The following is a 21,701-nucleotide window of genomic DNA, read 5'->3' as shown; positions in this document are numbered from 1 at the left end:
TAGCTGCCCCTCAAGGTTGTTTTAAGGGTCACATGAGATAATATTTGTAAAGCGCTTTGCAAACCTTAAAGCACAATATAAATGCTGGCTGCTGTTTCTTGTCACTATTATTACCGACTATGATCCCCTCATTTTTTTTTTTTTTGGTGAGGCAGTTGGGGTTAAGTGACTTGCCCAGGGTCACACAGCTAGTAAGTGTTAAGTGTCTGAGGCCAGATTTGAATCCAGGGCCAGTGCTCAATCCACTGTGCCACGTAGCTGCCCCAATCCCCTCATTTTTAATGGAGAAAGAGGTGGTCACTGACTTCCTAGGTTCACACAGCTTATCTCAGTTTCAGAGCCAGGACTTGAACTCAGGTCTAATAATCAGTGCAGAAATGTTTACAGCTTATTCCCTAGGTCTTTTGGTTGTGACAACTTTTTCCCTCCCCTCTTCCTCCCCTCTCCTCCTCCCACTCCCCTTTCTTTTCTTTTTATCAAAGAAATCCTTGATTCTTTTTCCTCATCCTCAAATTTAACCCCCCTTTTTTTTTTCATTGTAATCTATATACATATATAATCTATATACATCAGCCTTCCCTGCCTGCTATCCCAGCAGGCTGACAGCAAGCTGTTCCTTCCAGTGCTTCTGCTTGGCCATTCGCCCGGGAAGGAGCCCGGTACCATGATGTTAGAGATGGAAGGGCCTAGGAGGTCACCCAGTGTAACCCTTCCGTTTTTAGAGGAGAAATGTAACTCAGAGAGGATGACATTTGGACACAGAAGTGAGAAGTGGACCTTGACCTCAAAATACTGCCTGTCCAAGGCAGCTAATTCCTTAAGCATTTATTGAGCACCTACTATATGCCAGCCGCTGTACTAGGCGCTAAATATGTCCCCTCAAGGGGATTGCATTCTAACAGGGGAGATGACATGAATCTGTAATGTACATGTAACATACAATGTGGATCTGAGAATTGAAAAGGAGGGCACCGGTCACTGGGGAGAGTGGGAGGGGTTTCTTGTAGAAGGTAGTGCTTGAGCTGAGACATGAGGGGAGTAAGGGATTCTGTGAACTGGAGGTGGGGAGGCAGTGCATTGCAGGGTCTGGGAGATAGAGGTCTGTCTGGGATGAACAGCAAGAAGGCTGCAAAGGTAGCCTGGAGACATTTTGTGAAGGACTTTGAAAGCCAGAAGAGTTTATCCTCTGATCCTAGAGGTAATAGGGAGCCACCAGAGTTGATTGAGTAGGGGAGTGACGGTGAAGGATGAGTTGGGAGTAGGGAGAGAATTGAGGTGGGGAGACCAGCCAACAGGCTGTTGCAGTGACACAAATGAGAGAAGATGAGGCTCTGATGCTAGGTGGTAGCAGAGAGAAAGGGATGGATGCCAGTGGTAAGACCTGGCAACTGAATGGAGGGGGTGAGGGAGAGTGAGGAGTTGAGAATGATGCCCCCCAAAGCCCTCTCGTTGGTGCAGTGAAAACTGGATGTGGAATCAACCTGGATTCAAATTCTGGCCTTGCCTCTTATTGTGTACGTAGTAGTCAGGTAGAGCATCTGGATAGAGCATTTGGCCTGGAGTAAGGAAGACCTGAGTTCAAATCCCACCTCAGACTTAACTAGGTGTGGGACCCTGGACTGCTGCCTCCCTGTTTCCTCAAGAGTGAAATGGTGGTAATAATAGCAACCTACCACCCAGGGTTGTTGTGAGGATCAAATGTGATAACTGTAAGAAGCACTTAGTCCAGTGCCTGGCACATAGTAGGCGCTTAATAAATGGTTTCCCTCCTTTCTTTACAGTTTCCATCTTTTTAGTATAATAACTGACGTCCCATGCCTGACGTGGTGGTTTTGAGGAAAGTGCTTTCTTTGTAAACCTGGGTGTTATTAATATTTGCAATAAAAAGTATACTTGAAGGCAGGATTACTGTCTTTTTCTTTTTGTATCTCCAAGCTTTTGCACAGAGTAGGGGGATAGGGACTGGATCCGGGATTTTGTTGATGTAGGGAGTGGTCTGTGAGAAATTCCAGTGGTCAGTGTGGGTGGGCACCTTCCCTGAGGATCATACAGGCAGCCTGTGTCAGAGTCAGGATCTGAATCCAGGTCTTGCTGGCTGTTAGGCCAGGCCTCTGTCCACTATGGTTCATAAAATGTTGCATGTGACTCCCCATTGGGAGTTTCCCATAATCCTCAGTTTTAAAATATTGCATCTTCCAAGTGCCTTGCTCTTCCCATCCTTAGGTAGCACCACAGCGTCCCCTGCTGGCCAATGCTGTTCCCTGCAGGAAGTAGGGACTTTGCCATTAACTGTCCCTGCTAGGGATGGGGAGAGAGGAATTTTCTTCTCTCCAGTGTACTTTATGTCAGGGATTTCAGCAAAACCTATTTATTTCCCACGTTCCCATTCCTGGGCCTGGAATGGCTCTTCCATGAGACACAGCTAGAGTGAGGGGGTGCTCTCCTCAGCCTCCATTGCCACTCACTTGGGAAACCATCCCTCCTGGGGTCATTTAAGATCCCCGGCAGAAAGAGAAATAAAAAGACGCAAAGGAAATAACAGACCCAGTGGTCACCTTTCATAAATAGATGTATAATTTTTTTTTTCAATGAAAAAGTTTGGACATTAGAAAAATAAGTAGGGGCTGGTATTGACTCCCCAGCCCTGGAGAGGGGAACTAAGAGGGGTGGGTTATGAGGAGAAACCTAATGCTCCTCCCCTGTCCAGTCTTGACCCTGCTCTTTTGACCTTTCGGCCCCTCTTTTCTAATCCGAGACAGAGAAATGGGGGCATGTAAGTCGTGAAGGTCCTGTGACCCATCGCCACCATTCCCTCCCACCTGGCTCAGCTCTCATGCCTGGGTCTCCCAGGTTTCTGTGGGCTGGTGGAAGTGGGGCTAACAGGATCACGGTTTCCCTTTAATGCCCAGGGTCCCCAAGTGGCCAGAGGTCTTCTCCCTAGCCCCAGCCCCCCTTCCAGAAAGAGTTCTGCCTCTTCCAGCCTCATGGATGTGCCTTCCAACAACAACAACACAACAATAGAACTGCAATAATAATAATAATAAAATAAGGTGCTGGATAAAACTCCAGCCCCAAAGGGGGTGTGGGGGTGCTTGGCGGGGTGCCGGAGGAGGTGGGGGCGAGGAGTGGGCTCAGGTAGTTTTCATTCCCAGCTGCTCTTTAAGCTCTTGCAGCTGAGCCAAGCTGATGTTGCTCCCACCACACACGATGATCACCACGCTGGGCAGCTTGGCCGGGAGCTTTCCTTCACCCTGTAGTTTTTGTAGCACTCCACTGTAGACAGCTGCCAGAGCTGCCCCACACGCCGGCTCCACCAGGATCTTCTCATCATCTGCAGGAAGCACAAAGGTTGGGGTCTGCGACCAGAGACTTGGAGCCTTGGGGGGGGGGCCAGCTGAGGAAGTCCCTGAGCCTGGCTCCCCGGTAACACCTCCCTCCTCTGCTCCAGCTACAATATACGTCAGCACTTAATTATCTGCTCTTACTGGGAGATAGGAAGACAAGGGGAAAATGGAAGCAAATCTTGTTCCATGACATGTAAACACAAACATGTCTGAGATAGAGAATGGTAGGAAGGTGCAGAATAAGGAGCTGAACCTGGCCATATCAGTGTCCTAAGGCGAGCCTTGGACAAAGTCCTCCAACCCTATCAATAATTAATAATAATAGCTACCATTTCTGCAGCACTCCCAGACTAGGCCAGTCATGTCTTTATTTCTCTCTGCATTCTCCTCTTGCCTCTCTGCTCTTTGACCAACCAAGCCCCTCACTCTTCTTTTCAGATCCCCCTTTTTTTTTGAGGAGCAATGAGGATTAAGTGACTTGCCCAGGGTCACACATCTAGTAAGTGTCAAGTGTGTGAGGCCGGATTTGAACTCAGGTCCTCCTGAATTTGGTGCTTTATCCACTGTGCCACCTTGCTTCCCCCAGATCCCTTTTTTCAAGGGATCTTCCATCATTAGATTGTAAGCTCCTTGAAGGCAGGGCTTATCTTTTACCTCTTTTTGTACCCCCTCAGCACTTAGAGCATTGCCTGGCACATAGTAGGCATTTAGTAAATGTTTATTGACTGACTGACTGACTCTAAGCAGTGGTGTGCTGGAGTTGGCTCTAGAGCTGATGGTTAAATTTTTGGTGTAATGTTTTCCACTACAGAAACTGATAGACACAACTAATCACGGCTCGATTTTGGAGGGTTGCTTTGTTGGTTATCTAAACTTTGAAAAGCAAAGGGAAAATGTTAATCATGCAGATGAAACTTAAAAGTATGTTGCACATATACACACATACTACATGTACATACACATATATACATACTACGTATATATGTATACACAATACTACATGTACATGTACATACACATACGTATACACATATACTGCATGTACATGTACACACATATACATATATACACATACTACATGTACGTGTATACAATATATACACACTACATATATACACATACATATACACACATATACTACATGTACATGTACACACATATACATACTACACATATATGTATACACACATATACATACACTACATGTACACACACATATACATACTACGTATATATGCACACACATATACATATATACACATACACATATTACATGTACATGTACACGCATAGATACATACTACATATATGTATACACACATACATATATACACATACTACATGTACATATATATACATACTACATATATATATACATACTACATATATATGTACACACATATACATATATACATACATACATACATACATACACATGGAAGTGGGGCTAAGTAGGAGTCCCTGAACAGGGCCACATCTGTAAAGCATACAATAAATAGACAGACAGTTTGGAGATCCGGTTGTTAAACATTTACCAGCATACCCCTGCTTAGAGGGAAGGCCTCTGTGCTCCCCCAATCCTACCCTTCTCCATCTCCTGCCCTCATCTCTAGGGTTAGAGTCTGGCACCTACCCACAAACTTCTCAAGAGCTCTGACTGCTTCTTGGTCCGAGATCACTTCAGAGAAGATGGGGTGCTCCTGGGCCAGCTTCAGGGTCCTAGCCCCAACAGTGTTCACCCCGAGGGCTTTAGCCACACTAAGAGAGACAGAGAGAGAAGGCACTGAAATCAAACGGACCCCCAGTCACACTTTCAAAGAGTTGTTTCCAACAGAACCACCATGGGGGTAGCACCTGGTGGTGCAAGGAAGCCTTGCTTTGCAGAGCAAGTGTGTTCACGAAAAAGGTGAGCAATGTGAATTTTTGTAAGTAATAATAATAAGTTTGTTAATTTTTTTTTTTTTTTGGTGAGGCAATTGGGGTTATGTGACTTGCCCAGGGTCACACAGCTAGTGTCAAGTGTCTGAGGCCGGATTTGAACTCAGGTCCTCCTGAATCCAGGGCCAGTGCTCTATCCACTGCGCCACCTAGCTGCCCCAATTTTATTAATTATTAAGAAGCAACCACATGTGGTTGATAGAGAGTGGGGAAGGCCTAGGTTCCAGTCTCGTCTTTGGCTGTATGCCGGTCACTTACCCCCTTCAACTAGCATCTGTAGAAGTTATTTCCTCACCTGGGAGGTACTTATGCCAATGAAATCACAGATCTCATCCAAAAATGCTCCCACTAACTGACAACTATTCAGGACTTTATATACATCGTGTCAGTGATTCACAATGAGCATCATTCCCCTTTTGAGACTTAGGTGAAGGGACTTATGGGTAGCCCCAGAGAAAGTAAATGCCAAAGTTAAGATCTGTAGGTCCCTCATCTATCTAGTAAGCCACGATTCTATTCCACAGGCCCTAGAGGAAAGGGAGCATACTTGGTCATTCTTGCCTTGCTCAGAATTCTGAGGGTTTGGAGGGAGGGGGATAAGGCTGGCTAGCATTCAAGGGTCCTCTTGTGGCTAGGGATGGAGCAATCAAGGATCAAGGATGATGGGATATGGGCATCTTGGAGGGAGAGGGAAACTGAGTCAGTGGATCATACTTTGGTGGGGACAGGGATAATGACTAGGTCCTGGACCCATTCTCTCAATGGAATAAGCAACCTTATCTGCATCTTAGGACCTCAGAGAGTAAGCCATCACAGAGAGTTTCAAGGCCTTTGACCAGGGTCAAATGATTAATCAATAAATATTTATTAAGCACCTACTATGTGCCAGGCACTGTGCTAAGCGCTAGGGATACAAAAAGAGGCAAAAGACAGTCCCTGCCCTCAGGGGGCTTACAATCTAATGTGAGAGATAGTAAGCAAATAAATATATACAAAGCAAGCTGTGTGAGTGTGTGAGTGTGTGTGTGTGTGTGTGTATGTGTGCGTATGTATGTAAACAGAAAATAATTAACAGAGGGAAGGCCCTGAAATGAAGAGGGATTGGGGGAGGCTTCCAGGAGAAGGTGGGACTTTCAGGGAGGTCAGTGGTCAGTGTGGAGGAGGGAGAATATTCCAGGCATTGGGATGTGGCATTTGAACCCAGGTCTATTTTTTTTTCCTCAGGCAATGGGGGTTAAGTGACTTGCCCAGGGTCACACAGCTAGTAAGTGTCAGGTGTCCGAGGCCGGATTTGAACTCAGGCACTCCTGAATCCAGGGCTGGTGCTTTAACCACTGCGCCATCTAGCTGCCCCCCAGGTCTACTTTTTATAGCTCCAAGGCTGACTTTCAATCCAAGGTGCTATGTGGTCTCTTCAGGATGGGGAGAGGACTCTGCATTTAGAGTCAGAATAATGGGTACTAATCCTGCCTCTGTCACTTGAGTGGATTAAGTTCTTTAACCTTCCTCTGCCTCTGTTTCCAAATTCAGCCGGATGATGCATAAAGTCAGGAAGACCAGAGTTCAAATCCAGCCTCAGATACTTGCCAGCTATGTGACCCTCTGTCCGCCTCAGTTGCAAAATGGGGATCACACAATAGCACACACTTCACAGGGCCGTTGTGAGGATGAAATGAGATAATAATCTAAAGTGCTTAGCACAGTGCCTGGCGCATAGTAGATGCTTAATTAAACACCTGTTTCCTTCTCCCTTTCTCCCTTACCTGGTAATCTTGGGAAGTGTGACCAGCTTGCCAGCTTTGGTGGCTGCATTGAAGCTGTGGGCCCCGTAGGTCTCCATTGCCACAATAGGTACATCCTTCCAGCCCACCTCAAGCAGGCCCTGCACCACGCCGCACAGGAGGCCCCCGCCACCCACTGACAGGGCAATGGCGCCTGGCTTCGCAGGAAGGTTCTCCTTCAGCTCCTTCACGATGGTGGTGTGGCCTTCCCTGCAGGTGGGGAATCAGAAAAGACCGTCATCTTGGAGCTGCACAGGCCTTCTGGATATCCAATTCAGCTTGTACATCACCTTCCCCGTGTCACGGTCCTCGTGGAGAACGAAGGACAAACAACACCAGAGGCATGAGTTACCGCTAGCCTTCACTTGAACACCTGGAGGGACGGATAACTTGCTACCTTCCAAGGCAGCTCAGTCAGCTTTGGGACACTTTCCTTTTTCAGGATGTCTTTTTTTTTTTTTTTTTTTTTTTTTTTTTTTTTTGCGGGGCAGTGGAGGTTAAGTGACTTGCCCAGGGTCACACAGCTAGTGTCAAGTGTCTGAGGCCGGATTTGAACTCAGGTCCTCCTGAATCCAGAGCCGGTGCTTAATCCACTGCGCCACCTAGCTGCCCCCAAGGATGTCTTTTTTTTAAAAAAAATTTTGGGCATGTGGGAATTTGCTTTTCTTCATTTGTTACAAAGGCTTTGTGTTTTTCCTTTTTCATGACGGGAGGGAAAATGCTTGTTGATATAAATATATATATATATAAATTAAATAAAAATTTTCTAGGCCCCCCAAAATTTATCTTTCTTTCTTTCTTTCTTTCTTTCTTTCTTTCTTTCTTTCTTTCTTTCTTTCTTTCTTTCTTTCTTTCTTTCTTTCTATCTAATCTATCATCTATCTAATCTGTATATGTATACATCTATCTATAATCTATCTAACCTATATATATGTATATGTCTTTCTGTCTGTCCATCTATCCACCCACCCACCCACCATCCATCCATCCATCCATCCATCATCTATATGTATATATGTATGTTCATCCATCCATCTGTCTCTGTCCATCAATCCTTCTATCCATCCATCCATCTCTCTCTCTACCTATCATCTTTCTATCTATTCTATATATGTATATATCTGTCTTTCTATCCATCCATCCATCATCTATCTAATCTATACATGTATATGTATATGTCTGTCCCTCTATCTGTCTATCTGTGTCTGTCTTTCTGTCCATCCATCCATCTATCCATCCGTCATCCATCTCTCTCTCTCTCCTTCCTATTATCTATCTATCTATTCTATATATGGATATGTCTGTCTATCCCTCCATCCATCCATCCATCCATCCATGGCACTCTTCCAAAACTCATTATTTATTTGTTTCAATGATCACTTCTAAATTTCATTCATCCATTTATTTTTACATTAACTTTTTTTATTTTGAGTTCCAAAATCTCTCCCTCCTCTAGCCATTCCCCCCACTCATTGAGAAGGCAAGCAATATGATGTCAATTATACATGTGAAATCACACAAAACATATTTCCAGAAATGTATACATATACATGACATACACTAACATTTTTATATGTAATTTAACTTGTAAAACCAAACATACATCAATCCTAAAGTTGTCCTTGATTACATACAGCCACATGAGATCTATCTCCCAAATCCAAGCATTTTCCTCAGCTGTGCCCTTTGCTGGGTGTGTCCTCCCTCATCACCTCTATTTCCTGCTTCTTTCTGGTCCCAGCTAAAATCCTACCTTCTATTTTCCCTTGTTTTCTTTCATCTCAGCACCTTCTCTTTGAGACTTTCCCCAATTTGTCATCTCCATTTGGTCTGAACATGGTTGTCTACATTTTTTTTCCTGTTAGACTATGAGCCTCCTGAGGGGAGGGCACTGGGTTTTTGCCTTTCTTTGCATCCACAGAGCTTAGCAAAGTGGCTGATATCCAGTATGTGTTTAATAAATGCTCATTGACTGACTTTTGTGGGGGTAAAATCGTCATTGGAGTCAGAGGACCTGGGTTCAAGTCTTACCTCTGATATCTACTACCTGGATGACCTTGGACGAGTCACTTATTTTCCAGAGCTGAAAATTCCTCATGGTGTCCCTTCCAACTCAGGACCTATGATCTTATGACATGTGTGACCCTCTATGGGAAGCCAAATTAATAACAGCAATGTGCATTTATGGCTTGCTTTAAGGTCTGCAAAACACTTTATAAGCTTGATTTTATTTGATCCTCAACATTGTGATGTTGGCACTACTATCATCTCCATTTTACAGATAAAAAAGAAACAACTGAGGCAACAGTGTCTGAAAATATGTCTCATTCTTCACCTTGAGTCCATATCACCTGGAGACAGCAGTGCTGGGCCTGGAGTCGGGAAGACCTGAGTTCAAATCTGACCCCAGATACTTACTAGTTGTCTGACTGTGGGTCTCTGAAACCTCTGTCTGCCTCAGTTTCCTCATTTGTAAAATGGGGATAAGAATAGTACCCACTTCCCAGGGTTGTTCTGAGGGGGAAAATGATGTAAAGTTTGTAAAGCACTTTATAAAGGTTAGCTATTTTCACTGTGTCAGGAGGTAGGGGAAGTGACCTATCCAGGGTCATACTATAGCTGCTCAGTATCTAAGGCAGGATTCGGACCCAGGTCCTCCCAATGCCAAGCCCAGTGCTATGACTTCTTGCATTTCCCTTTCTGCTCTTTCCAAACTTGGCCCCACTCTGTAAAATGAAATGCTAGACTCAATGGTCCCTCAGAAGCCATCTAGATGTAGGATCCCATGTTCCTACTGGACTGTTTTGTAATCAGTGTGAAGGGCTCTGTGAGGTACAAGGATTAAGTTATTTCTGACTAGGGCAATAAGGGAAATCTTCCTGGAGGAGGCGGTGTTTGGGTTGGGCTTCCAAGGATAGGTGGGGATTTCACAGAGGCAGGAAGGCAAACAGGGCATTGCAAGCATGGGTGATGTCAGTTAGGACTGGGGGTGGGGAGGGCAAAGGTTCTCAGATCTGTGCTATAGGAAGGTGACCGGATAGAGGATGGATTGGAGTGGGGTGAGACCTGAGGCAGGAAGACCCTCCCATCCCCCTAACCCACCAGGTGGAAGGTGATGAACCAGAGGGGTGGCAGTGTCAGAGGAGAGAAGGGGGCATATTTGAGAGTTGTTATGAAGGTAGAGTTGAGAAGCCTTGGCACCATGTTGGATATAGGGATGGGGGTGAGAGATAGTGAGGACTCTATCATGACTCCCAGGTTGAGAGTCTGGACAACTGGGAGGATGGTGCTATCTCTACAGTAAGAGAAAAGGTCGTAGACGGGAAGGGTTTAGGGGGGAGGGTGATGACTTTGCTTTGGACCCGTTACATTTAAGATGTCCACTGGACATGGATGTCCAGTATGAGACGTCTGAAAGTCAGTCAGGGAAGTGAGACGGGAGTTCATGAGAGAGGTTAGGACTGGAGAATCATCAGACCAGGGATATTCCTTGAGCCCCACCTGGGCAGTACCTACCAGATGAGGGGGTCATCAAAGGGGGGCACATAGATCCAGCCTGGGTTGTTCTTGGCAAGAGCTTTCGCCAACTCGAACGCCTCGGCCAGCGTCTGGGAATTGTCAAGAGACACAGGTGAGGGAAGGTTCTTCTCTCTGAGATCCCACTAATTGGACATTTTGTGTAGGGTCCCATCTGACTGCCTGACCTCATCTTCCCCCTCTCCAATCTATCCTCCAAACTGCTGCCAAATGGATAATCCTAAAATGCAGTTAAAACTTTAATCACCCCCATGCTCAAGAAACTCTAGTGGCTCCCTAGTACCTCTAGAATAAAATTCAAATACAAATGTACAACCCTGCTCCAGCCCACCCTTTATACATCACACCCCCCTCTCAGGCACTCACCTCACCCACGATCTTGACCATAGCACCCTCGGCCTTGAGTTTCTCGATGGTGAGGGAGGGCGTAGTATTAGGCACAACGATGGTGGCAGGGATGCCCAGCTTCCTGGCAGCATAGGCCGCGGCCAGGCCAGCATTGCCCGCTGTGGGTGGTTTGTTGGGAGAAGGAAGGTTGGCATCATTTCAGACAGACCCCAGGATGGTCTCTGGCTATTCTACGAGCCCAGCCTCACCTTCCTTTTTCTCCTCTATCCTGAGACTCCTGGAAAGACTTGATGGGAAATTTGGGGTTAATGAGTGTCTTGCCCAAGATCACATTGAGTTGGTGAGGGACAGAGCCCAGCCAGGCCCAGATTTCCTGACACCTAGCTCTTATATCAGCTCACATCTTATCCATCTTCCCCTACTCCAAGGAGGAGAAAGATACCACGATTGGGAATCAGAATCCTTGGGCTACAATTAGTGATTTAGTGGCCTGGGAGTCATCTGTGGTACTACTTAAGTAGGGCATTTGTAGTAATCATATGCTGAGTGTGAGCATAGTGGATAAAGGGCTGGCCTTGGAGCTGGACAGACACGAGTTCAAGTCTGATGCATCCTGCCTGTAGGACTATAAAATGTAAGCAGCGCTAGAGACCTTCTTTACCAATGAAATCACAGGTTCAGTCTCTACCCCTGCTCCTATGAGAGATTCAGGTAATCAATCAATCAATAAGCATTTATTGAGGGCCTGCTATGTGCCAGACATTGTGCTAAGTGCTGGGGATGCAAAAGAGGCAAAAGATAGTAACCTCTCTGGGCCTCAATTTCCTCATTTGTAAGATGAAGGGGTTGAACTACATGAGGGCCCTCTATGCCCCAGGGGTTTTCTCTTCCCCTCTTCTCCTGCCCATGGAGTTCTGATATGTGGGGGCCTGTTTCATGGAGGTGAACCTGGGAGCCCTGCCCCACTGGGAAACTTACCTGAGGAGCAGACGAAATGCTCACAGCCCCTCTCAGCCCACTGTGGATACAAGGAGAGAGGTAGGGAGGTCAGGTGGGAGGAAGGCATCATGGAGCAGGGGAAAGAGGTAGATTTAGAGTCAGAGGAATGCTCTGACATCCCCTGTTCTAAGGACCCCTCCCAGCCCTGACATTTCTTGTTCTAAGGCCCATCCCAGCTCTGACATCCCATGTTCTAAGGGCCCCTCCCAGTCCTGACATCCTATGTTCTAAGGCCTCTCCCAGCTCTGACATCCTATATTCTAAGGCCCCCCCCCAAGTCCTGATATTCCTTGTTCTATGGACCTTCCCACACCTGACATTCCCTAAGGCTTCTCCCAGCTCTGACATCCCCTGTTCTGAGTCCCCTCCTAGTCCTGACATTCCCTGTTCTAAGGGCCCCTTCCAAGTCCTGACATTTCCTATTCTAAGGCCCCTCTCAGCTCTGACATCCCATGTTCTAAGGCCCCTCCCAGCTCTGACATCCCATGTTCCCATGCTCTCCTCTCCTCTGACTCCAAGGTCCCAGGGTTCTTGTGATTCCCCCTTTAGTACCTCCCTCTCTTAGCTGTTCAATGACTTCATCTCTCCCTGCTCATTGCTCAGGGCTCCCCTCTGCCACAGTCCATGTAGCCAGAAAGTACCCTAAGCTTTAGGTCCCCCCACCCTTTCTTCCCGACCTCCCAACCAAACTCCTCTTCCTTGTTTCCTACTAACATTCCCAGGGGAGAAGGCATGATGAACACATCTGCACGAAGCATCAATAATTACATTCATATGATCCATAATATCCTCACAACAATCCTATTGCTTAGATATGATTATTATCCCCATTTTACAGATGAGGAAATTGAGGCTATGGGTTATATGATCCTTGCACAGGGTCATTAGTGTCTGAGGAAGGATCTGAACTCAGCTCTTCAGGTCCAGTATGCTATCCACTATAGCCTTCTCCAGGGGAGGGCTGGGCTTCTTAACAGAGGGACTGGGAGATGGGAAGATCTTAAGTTAAGGGAATGACATTCTAATGGTGGATTTGGGGACACTGGATAGTTGGTGGGAGAAAAGTTTTGGGGTAGTGATTTTCCTGGCACCCCTTCCCCAGATTATATTAGGTTGTCCCCTAAGGCTTTTTTTGGGGGGGGGGTGAGGCAATTGGGGTTAAGTGACTTGCCCAGGGTCACACAGCTAGTAAGTGTTAAGTGTCTGAGGTCGGATTTGAACTCAGGTCCTCCTGACTCCAGGGCCGGTGCTCTATCCACTGCGCCACCTAGCTGCCCCACCCCTAAGGCTTTTGTGTAAAAGATTGACCTTGGTTCTATTCTGTCCCAGGGAACTTGGGGTATCTCCAAGCACATGCGGACCTCCTTCTCCCTCCTCTCATGACTTGGGAGGAATAGACACTTCCTAACCTTCATCTCCCTCTAAAGGCCCCCGGGTCAATGCCTTCTGCCACCATCCCTGTTGCCTCCCCATCCCTTTACCCCCTTGTTGCTCACCGTCTTGCACAGGTGTCCAATGCCCCGGATCTTAAATGACCCTGAGGGCTGGGCGCTATCCATCTTGAGGTAAACAGTGGTGCCTGCCACCTTGGACAGGGCCATACTGTCCCTGATGGGCGTCTTCACGTGGAGAGGCTGCTGAGACATGATCCCTGCAGTGGGGGGGGGGGGGGAAGGTGAGCGATGAGGCAGAAGAAACCTTTCTGACCTGGAAAAACCACCAAAATCTCAGAATGTCAAATCAGGGAGGGACCTTAAAGGCCATTTTGTCCAACTCCCTGATCATAGAGAATAGGAAACAGATTCTCAGAGGTCCAGGAACTCTCTTGAAGTCTCACAGCTGCTCAGTAGGTTTCAAGCTCGGGTCTATGGCTGTGTAAAGCAATGAGCTCCTTCCCCAAGTCAACTCTCATTACAGAATCAGAGTCTCAGAATAGGTTGGGACCTTGATTGGGAAATGGCTGAACAAACACTATTGCACTGTAAGAAATGATGAAAGTGATGGTTTCAGGAAAACCTGGGAAGACTCGAATGAACTGAGGCAGAACCAAGAGAACAATGTATATAGTCACAATAATATCATAAAGTGAATCAACTTTGAAAGACATAAGAACTCTGGTCAACTCAATGACCAAAGAAAATTCCAAAGGACTCTTTTTTTTTTCTTTTTGGGTGGGGCAATGAGGGTTAAGTGACTTGCCCAGGGTCACACAGCTAGTAAGTGTCAAATGTCTAAGGCTAGATTTGAACTCAGGTCCTCCTGAATCCAGTGCCAGTGCTTTATCATCTGCATCACATAGCTGCCCCCTCAGGATCATTCTTATTTTGCTGCTCCAGAGGATCTCGGTTCAAATCCTGACTCCATCACTTACTACCTCTGTGGCCTTGGGAAAGTTTCTTACCCTTTTTTGGGTTTCCATTTTCTCATCTTTAGAGTGATGAGCTTGGACTAGATGACCCATAGGGTCCCTTCCAGAGGTAAATCTATGGTCCTAAATTCCTCCCTCTTTCCCTCCCCATATGTGTGGTACAATGGGAAAAAATGTCAGATTCTGAATTGAAAAACCTGGATTCAAATCCTGCTTCTGATGCTTGAGAAAAGTCATTTCATCTCTCTAGGTCTCAATTTCTTCATTTGTAAAATGTGGGTTGGGCAGACTAGAAGACCTCTAATGCACCTTCCAAGCTCAAAATCTATGATATTATGATCTTCAGGCATGGGGACCTTTCCAGACAGACAGCTTTGACCTGGAGCAAATCACTTAACTTTTGTCTGCCTCAGTTTCCTCTTCTGTAAAATGGACCTAATACCAGCATCTCCCTCAAAGGGTTGTTGTGAGGATCAAATCATTTAGTAATTGTTAAAGAGCTTAGCACATATTAGGTACTTAAGAAATGCTTATTTCTTTCCTTGAATCTCAGTCGGTCTTAGTTGTGGGAGAAGTCAGAGCCTGGATGGGGGGAGAGAGTGGTGTTGGTAACACCTAAGCAACCTTAGGAAGGGGGGAAGGCGAGTGGGAGAAGATGTTGTGTCTCCCCTCCATCCAATGAGGTTTTCTTCCTTTTGGATGCTGGAAAGGGGTGAGGAGGAGGGGGAAGATTCAGAATTTTAGAGGGTTTTCAATCTGCAGTGTCTGGGGATAGGAGGAAGGGGTGGAGGGCGTCACCTGTTCTAGATCCCTTGACCTCCTGGAATTTCCCTAGGAGAGAAAATTTGTTTCTTTACTACACTCCAGCACTGTCATGTCCATAGACCTCCAGGGTGGGATGGCGGGGATTGTCTGTGCTTGCCTGCGAAAGGTAGGGGGCACTGACCTGCTTCCTTAGTAGCAGGAAGGAGAGGAAGCCTATGGTGGTTGTGCCCTGCCATGCTCTGCAGCATCCCTCTGGACTATGCTGTTGCTCTGTGACTCCCAGGACCCCAAAGCCACAGGGCCCCTGGGAAGCAGTTTCATCCTAGTGTCCTCATGCTGTAATTTCTGTTATGCTGCAGAGGCTTCCCTGGAAATCCTCCTGTCGACAGGGCTGAATTTACCATGGGTCAGAGGATGGAACACCAGGAATAGCCTTGGGTTCTCATCACAAATGGCTGCATTCTCTGAACCTTGGCTTCTTCATCTGTAAGATGAGGGGCCTGACATTTGTCTGAATGAATTAGTTACTCCATCAGGTACTTGCTACTGTTGTTGTTGGTGGTGGTGGTCTTTCGTTCTTGAAGAGGATCATGATATTGGGGAGGTGATGTCATGACTTGCACTGAATTGGATTTAAGTGAGGTATGTCTGTGCAAGGTCACCAGCCTCACTCTCTCCTCTAGAGCCATGTGGGTCCAGTGGCAAGATATACATCAGGATGACGAGACGTGACCCTGGATGTTTAAGGCAGTTGGGGTTAAGTGACTAGCCCAGGGTCACACAGCTAGTAAGTGTCTGAGGTGAGATTTGAACTCAGGTCCTCCCAACTTCAGGGCCAGTGCTCTACCCACTGAGCCACACAGCAGCCCCTACCTACTATTGTGCTAGGTGCCATAGATACAATATAAGAAAGCCAACACATTGCCTGCACTCATACTTATGTTCCAGGCACTTAGCTAGGTGCTATTCAATAATTATTTCATTTGATTCTCACAACAATTTTCCAAGGTAAGGTCTATTATCATCATCATCATCCCCATTTTACAGATGAGGAAACTGAGGCAGACAGAGGTCAATGGATTTTCCCTGGATTGCATAGCTAGTAAGTTTCTCAGGCTGGATTTGAACCCAGGTCTCCCCGACTCCAGGTCCTGTGCTCTATCCACTGAACCACCTAGTTTTTGGAGGTACTAGATGGCCTCCAAGTTTTCTTCTAGTTTTTAATCTAGGATTCTATGATCAATAATGAGAGAGCCTGGGTTCATCTTCTGCTTCTTACTTCCTATGGCCTTGGGCAAATCACAATCTCTCTGGGACTTGGGTTTCCCCATCTCTAAAATCAACAGTATAATAGCCCACACTTCTATGGTCCTTTAAGTTCTGCAAAGTTCATTAGGGATATGGGATGGGAATTAGCATTTATTAAGTACCTACTATGTGCTGGCCTTACACCAAGAGCTTTACAAATATTAGCTCATTTTATCTTTATAACAATCCAAGGTGGGCCATATTTTACAGATGAGGACACTGAGTCTCGGGTTAAACGACTTGATCAGGTTCATACATTTAGTAAGTTGGAAGCAGGATTTGAACCCAGCTCCTTTTGACTCAAAGTTTAGCCCTAAAATCCCATTCAGCTGTGACATTATCTTTAAAATGCTGAATGAGACTGTAAGACCTGACCATTAGAAGAATTATAGGGACGTGGGTCATGGAGTCCAATACCCACTCCCCTTGCCACTTTATAGAGGAAGAAACTGAGGCCAAGAGAGGGGAAGGTTTTTATGCAAGGGTTAGGGTTTAAGTTGCCTAAGATCAGACAGCAAAGTGAATGAAAGAACTGAGACCAGGCTGCACCCTGTGAGAAAATAATGGGATTTGGCAGATGCTCAAAAGTCCCACCTGGAGATTGACTTAGAATTGATTGAATTAAGTAAGACTGGCTGAGAGTTATTGAACCCACTTAAAGTTAATTAGATCGAAACCACACCTGACCTACCCTCAAAAGGGTATTGTTCTCAGAAGCTAAGAACTTTGAACTCAACAACAAGACCACCCTCAAGTCCAGTGAACCAATGGATTTGGGTGATGCCAGCTTGGAGTGGCGTGTGGGGACACTTCTGGACCTGTAGGGAGCTTCCACTCAGAGATGGGGAGAAACTTCCTTTTTTCATTGCTGGAAGCTCATGGTGGCAGAAGAGAAAAAGGAGGCCAGGCTGAACTCATATATCTCCTCTAGGGTGGATAGGCTTCTTCTTAACTTTCTGAACTCCACGTGTTATCTCTTTACTATACTTTAATAAATGCTTAATGCCCAGACTGGTGCTAAAAGGTTCTAATTTAAGGTGACCACAGATTTAGTTTTACTTGTCACAGCCCACAGAAATACAAGAGATCGTCAGCATTGACAACATTTGTGCAAATAAATCTCATCCTGACCTTTTGTCAGATCAGCTTAAATCGATGTATGATAGTATTCAACCTCTCCTATTATGGGGCAGAAGGGAAAGGGATGAAACATTCATCTTTCCCAAGAAGAGGCAGCTGTTGGCGCCACAGTGCACGGGGCACTGGCTCTGCAGTCAGCCTGACCCAAGTTCAGATCTGGCCTCAGACGTGCACTAGCTGTGTGACCCTAGGCAAGTTGCTTGACCTCTGTCTGCTTCGGTTTCCCCATCTGTAAATGGAGATAATAATAGCCCCTACCTTCCAGGGTTGTTGTGAGCATCAAATGAGATCGTATTTGTAAAAGTGCCTGTCACACAGTAGGGGCTATAGTAATGCTTATTCCCTTCCTTCCCTATCTAATCCCCATCCATTTCTAGTACACTGGCTGGGGAAAGAGTGTTAGAAGTGATTGGGAAGGGTTAAGGTTGTAGATTTAGGTCTGGAAAGGTCCTTAGGAGTCCAACTTCTTTTTATGTATGAGGAAACTGAGGCACTTAGGATTTATCCTACCCAATTACATCCTAACAAAGAAGTTAAATGACTTGCCTGGGGGTCACACAGCTAATTGAACATCTGAGGTAGGATTTGAATCTGGGTCTTTCTAACTCCAAGTATATTGCTTTAGCCACTACACCTTGCTGTCTCTATAAAAGAAGGTGACTTCTGTCAGAAGGAATTTAGATGGGGAAAAATTATATCTTTATTTTCATTCACCTTTAGCTGAAATTTAGCATTTTCTTTCATCCTAAATGTGGTCCACAAACCTGGTTTGGAGAAGGGATCTGTGGCAACAAAAAGATGAACAGCCTTTGCCTGAGGATTATCCTTGCAAGGAATAGTTACCGATCTGCATTGATAAAGAGAATTTCTTCACCAGAGTTTCCTATTCAATTAAATCCCAAGTCCAGACAATCATAAAACTAAATCTAGAGAGGGTGAATTGACATTCTAACACTACTCAATTACAAAAAACCACAGTGATTTTAGCAATTTGCCCGTGAATCTACAGAACATTAAACATAAAAGACCAATGAGCTGGATAGTGACTTGTCCTTAAGCTGTTTCTATCTAAACTCCATACGAGAGAGAGACAGAGACAGAGACAGAGACAGAGACAGAGACAGAGACAGAGAAAGAGACAGACAGACAGACAGACAGACAGAAAGACACAGAGAGAGAGACAGAGACAGAGAGACACAGAGAGAGACAGAGAGACAGAAAGACAGAGAGAGAAACAGAGAGACAGAGAGACACACACAGAGAGACATAGAGACAGAGACAGACAGAGAAACAGAGAGACAGAGACAGAGACACACAGACACAAAGAGAGACAGAGAAAGACAAAGAGACAGAGAGAGACAGAAAGACACAGAGACAGAGAGAGACACACAGAGACACAGAGACAGAGAGACACAGAGAGGCACAGAGAGAGAGAGACACGGAGACACAGAGAGACAGAGACAGAGAGACAGACAGAAAGAAAGACAGAAAGACACAGAGACAGAGAAACAGAGACAGAGACACACACACAGAGAAAGACACAGACAGAGAGACAGAGACAGAGAAACAGAGAGAGACAGAGGCAGAAAGACACAGAGACAGAGAAACTCAGAGACAGACAGACACATACACACACACAGAGAGAGAGAGAGAGAGAGAGAGAGAGAGAGAGAGAGAGAAGGGTAATAATAAAAATAATAGAATTTGTGCTGAGAGCCAGCTTGATGCAATGAATAGAGGGCCAGACTTGGAGGGAAGAAGACCCTGGGATCAAGACCTTCCCTTGACTCATGCTGGCTATGTGACCCTGGGCAAGTCACACATCCTTTCTGAGCTGGAGGCATCTCTTGGAAGACAAATGAGGCACACTGGTGGAAAGAGGGAGTTTCCACATTGGGAATTTACATAGATCAAATCATGAGTCTGGACTCCCCATATCTCCTAAAATAAAAATGTTTGTAATAACCTTCTCTAAGGGTTGTGTTAGGGAAAATGTTTTCTAAACCTGGAGCACTGAAGAAATTAGTTGATTCCTGGAGGGGGGAGCAGGCTTGGGGTTTTGAAACGTGTGAGACCTGCATCCTACCTAAGCACTCCATTCATGAGGTGTTGTTTGGGGGTGAAGGAAGGACAGGAAGAGGCTTTTGCACTGGGGGCTTAGGCTACAGGGGTTAACATTCCCGCTGGTCTGGGGTCTGGATTGGTGGAGGTCAGGGAATTTGAATTAGAGAATTCACACCTAGAAGGGAATTCAGAAACCCTCCAGGGGTACCCGTAGTTGAGAGAGAATCCTCTGTGCAGCAGTCTGACTCTTGTCTGCCTGGCATTGGCTAAAAGACCTTTGGCGCAGCCAGGGCATCTCCTTTCTCAAAGGGCCTGTCTAGCTGCCTCTTGGAGATGGATAGCGTTGAATGATTCAAAAGGACCAGGGTAAGGTAGAGGCAAAAGTAGGGCGAGCCGTCCCCTTTCCTTCAATTACATTCCTTGGGACCATCCCCAAGGACCTTGGGGAAAATGAGGCTTGAGTAGAGGCATGACCTGCTCTCTTCTTTCTCCAAATGTGGCTACCATTTTTTTAGCCCCCCCCCCCCAAGCTGAGGACTCTTTTGAACAATCCTTACCCCATTACTTTGAGTGCCAGGAGAGAGAAGGAGAAGGGAGAGGGGTAGAGGAGAAGTTGACTCACTCACCAGGGAGAAATTGGCCAAGGGGTGTGAAGTCAGTATCCAGAGCCCTCCAGCAAGAGCCAGGGGAAAGCTCTAAGTCAATTCCCAACTCCCCTCCCAAATTTATATAGCCGGGCTGTTCCCAGGGGGACCAATGGATGTTCAAAGAGGGCCCCGCCCCCCCTCCTCCCCTGATGCCAGGTCCCTCCCCTCCCCTCAGGAGACCTTCGGAGAGCAGACCGTCATCTCCAGGGAAGCTCCGAGAGGGTGGGAGGAAGGAGAGGACACGGGGACAGGCAGAAGACGTCACACTCTATCCACACACTAGAGGACGTCCCCATTCCCTTATCTTTGCTGCCTCTTTCTTTCCATCTGTGTTCTCATCTCTACCCCCTTTCTGTGTTCTTGCCTCCTTTGTCTCTTTCTGTCTCCCCTTGGGGCTTCTGTCTCCCTTCTTCCCTAGCTTCTCTCCCTCTTTTCCTCTCTCTCTCCTCTCTCCTCTGCCTCTTTTCTCTCTATCTCTTTCCTTGGGGTCTCTTTCCTCCTATCTCAGTCTTATCTGTGTTCTCTGTGTCTCTTTCTCTCTCTTTGTAATATTTTTCCTCCCATCTCTTTTTTCTTTTCTCCCCAGTGTTTACTAAGCATAGTGTTCAGGACATAGTAGGGACTAATAAATGTCCATTGATTGACCAACTCTCTGCTTTCTCTCTCCCACCTCTCTCCTCTCGTTCCTCTGTCTCACCATTGTCTCCTACCTCTTCTCTTTCCCTTGTCTCACATTTTACATCTTTCTCTCTTGTTTTTTTTAATATTTTTTCTCTTTACTTTCATCTCCCACCCCTACCTTTTATGTCTTCTCTCTCTCTTTCTCTTTACTTCCCTCTCCCTAAGAGTGTCAGATGATTGAGTTTGAGCTTCTCTGGGCTTCCATTTATTCATCTGTAAAAGAAATTAATGGAAAAAAAAGTATGCATTAAGCCCTTGCTATGGGCCAAGCATTGTGCTAAGTGCTGGGGCTAAAAATAGAAAAGTTAGTCTAATGGAAGAGACCACACATATAGGAGGTTGTAAGTCAGATGGAAAGATCCCATGATCCTTAGGGTGCACTGACAAAGCAGATGGTCACATATCTCCCTTAGTGTCATTTTCACTAATAAAACTATATCTGTTTCTGATCTTGAACCACTGGATTGCACAGGATAGCTTCCAAGGTCCTTTCTTCATTTAAGCATCCTAGAGCCAGAGGTCATCTCTTGAGGTTATCAGGTCTAGCCCCTTGCCTCTGTCTACCCCAGACAGGGAGGTCTGCTTAACCTAAAGTGAATTCTAATCCATAGCCCCCAGCTTTGTCTGTCCCTCTCTCTGCATCTAGAGGATCTTAAATCTGGAAGGAACCTCATCCTCCCTCGATTTTAGGGATGAGGAAACTGAGCCCCAGACGAGTTGCGACTTATACAAAGTCACAGAGGTAGGATTTGAACCCAGGGCTTATGGTTCCAGAGCTAGG

The 21,701-nt window shown here is 46.1% G+C and overlaps 1 protein-coding gene across 4 annotated transcripts; it reads right to left on the bottom strand.

Annotated features, from left to right (window-relative positions):
- Positions 1 to 2,551: 2,551 nt before the first annotated feature.
- SDS (serine dehydratase) lies at positions 2,552 to 20,328 on the bottom strand. Of its 4 annotated transcripts, XM_044005087.1 has the most exons (9): positions 20,219 to 20,252; positions 18,293 to 18,375; positions 13,444 to 13,598; positions 11,927 to 11,966; positions 10,967 to 11,106; positions 10,580 to 10,671; positions 7,046 to 7,273; positions 4,978 to 5,102; positions 2,552 to 3,331 (listed from the first exon to the last, which is right to left on the bottom strand). In XM_044005087.1, exons 3-9 carry the CDS (start codon positions 13,591 to 13,593, stop codon positions 3,132 to 3,134), a joined length of 975 nt encoding a protein of 324 aa, XP_043861022.1. In that variant the 5' UTR covers positions 13,594 to 13,598; positions 18,293 to 18,375; positions 20,219 to 20,252; the 3' UTR covers positions 2,552 to 3,131. The 4 variants fall into 4 exon arrangements, with proteins under 4 accessions (XP_043861022.1, XP_043861040.1, XP_043861031.1 ...); XM_044005105.1 differs by lacking the exon at positions 18,293 to 18,375 and having other exon boundaries at positions 13,444 to 13,654; positions 20,219 to 20,328; XM_044005096.1 differs by lacking the exon at positions 18,293 to 18,375 and having other exon boundaries at positions 20,219 to 20,286.
- Between the last annotated feature and the right edge of the window lie 1,373 nt (positions 20,329 to 21,701).

This window comes from Dromiciops gliroides, chromosome 1 (assembly GCF_019393635.1).
Source record: "Dromiciops gliroides isolate mDroGli1 chromosome 1, mDroGli1.pri, whole genome shotgun sequence".
Classification (NCBI taxonomy): Eukaryota; Metazoa; Chordata; class Mammalia; order Microbiotheria; family Microbiotheriidae; genus Dromiciops; species Dromiciops gliroides.
The sequence above is the reverse complement of the archived record's forward strand: the minus strand, read 5'-3'. Positions and strand labels throughout refer to the sequence as shown.

Excerpts from the sequence above, each read along its gene's own strand:
- SDS (XM_044005105.1), bottom strand. The coding sequence starts at position 13,593 with ATGTCTCAGCAGCCTCTCCACGTGAAGACGCCCATCAGGGACAGTATG. Across the intron at positions 5,103-7,045 it reads ACACTTCCCAAGATTACCAG|TGTGGCTAAAGCCCTCGGGG; the intron begins GTAAGGGAGAAA and ends TGTCTCTCTTAG. Across the intron at positions 3,332-4,977 it reads AGCTCTTGAGAAGTTTGTGG|ATGATGAGAAGATCCTGGTG; the intron begins GTAGGTGCCAGA and ends TGCTTCCTGCAG.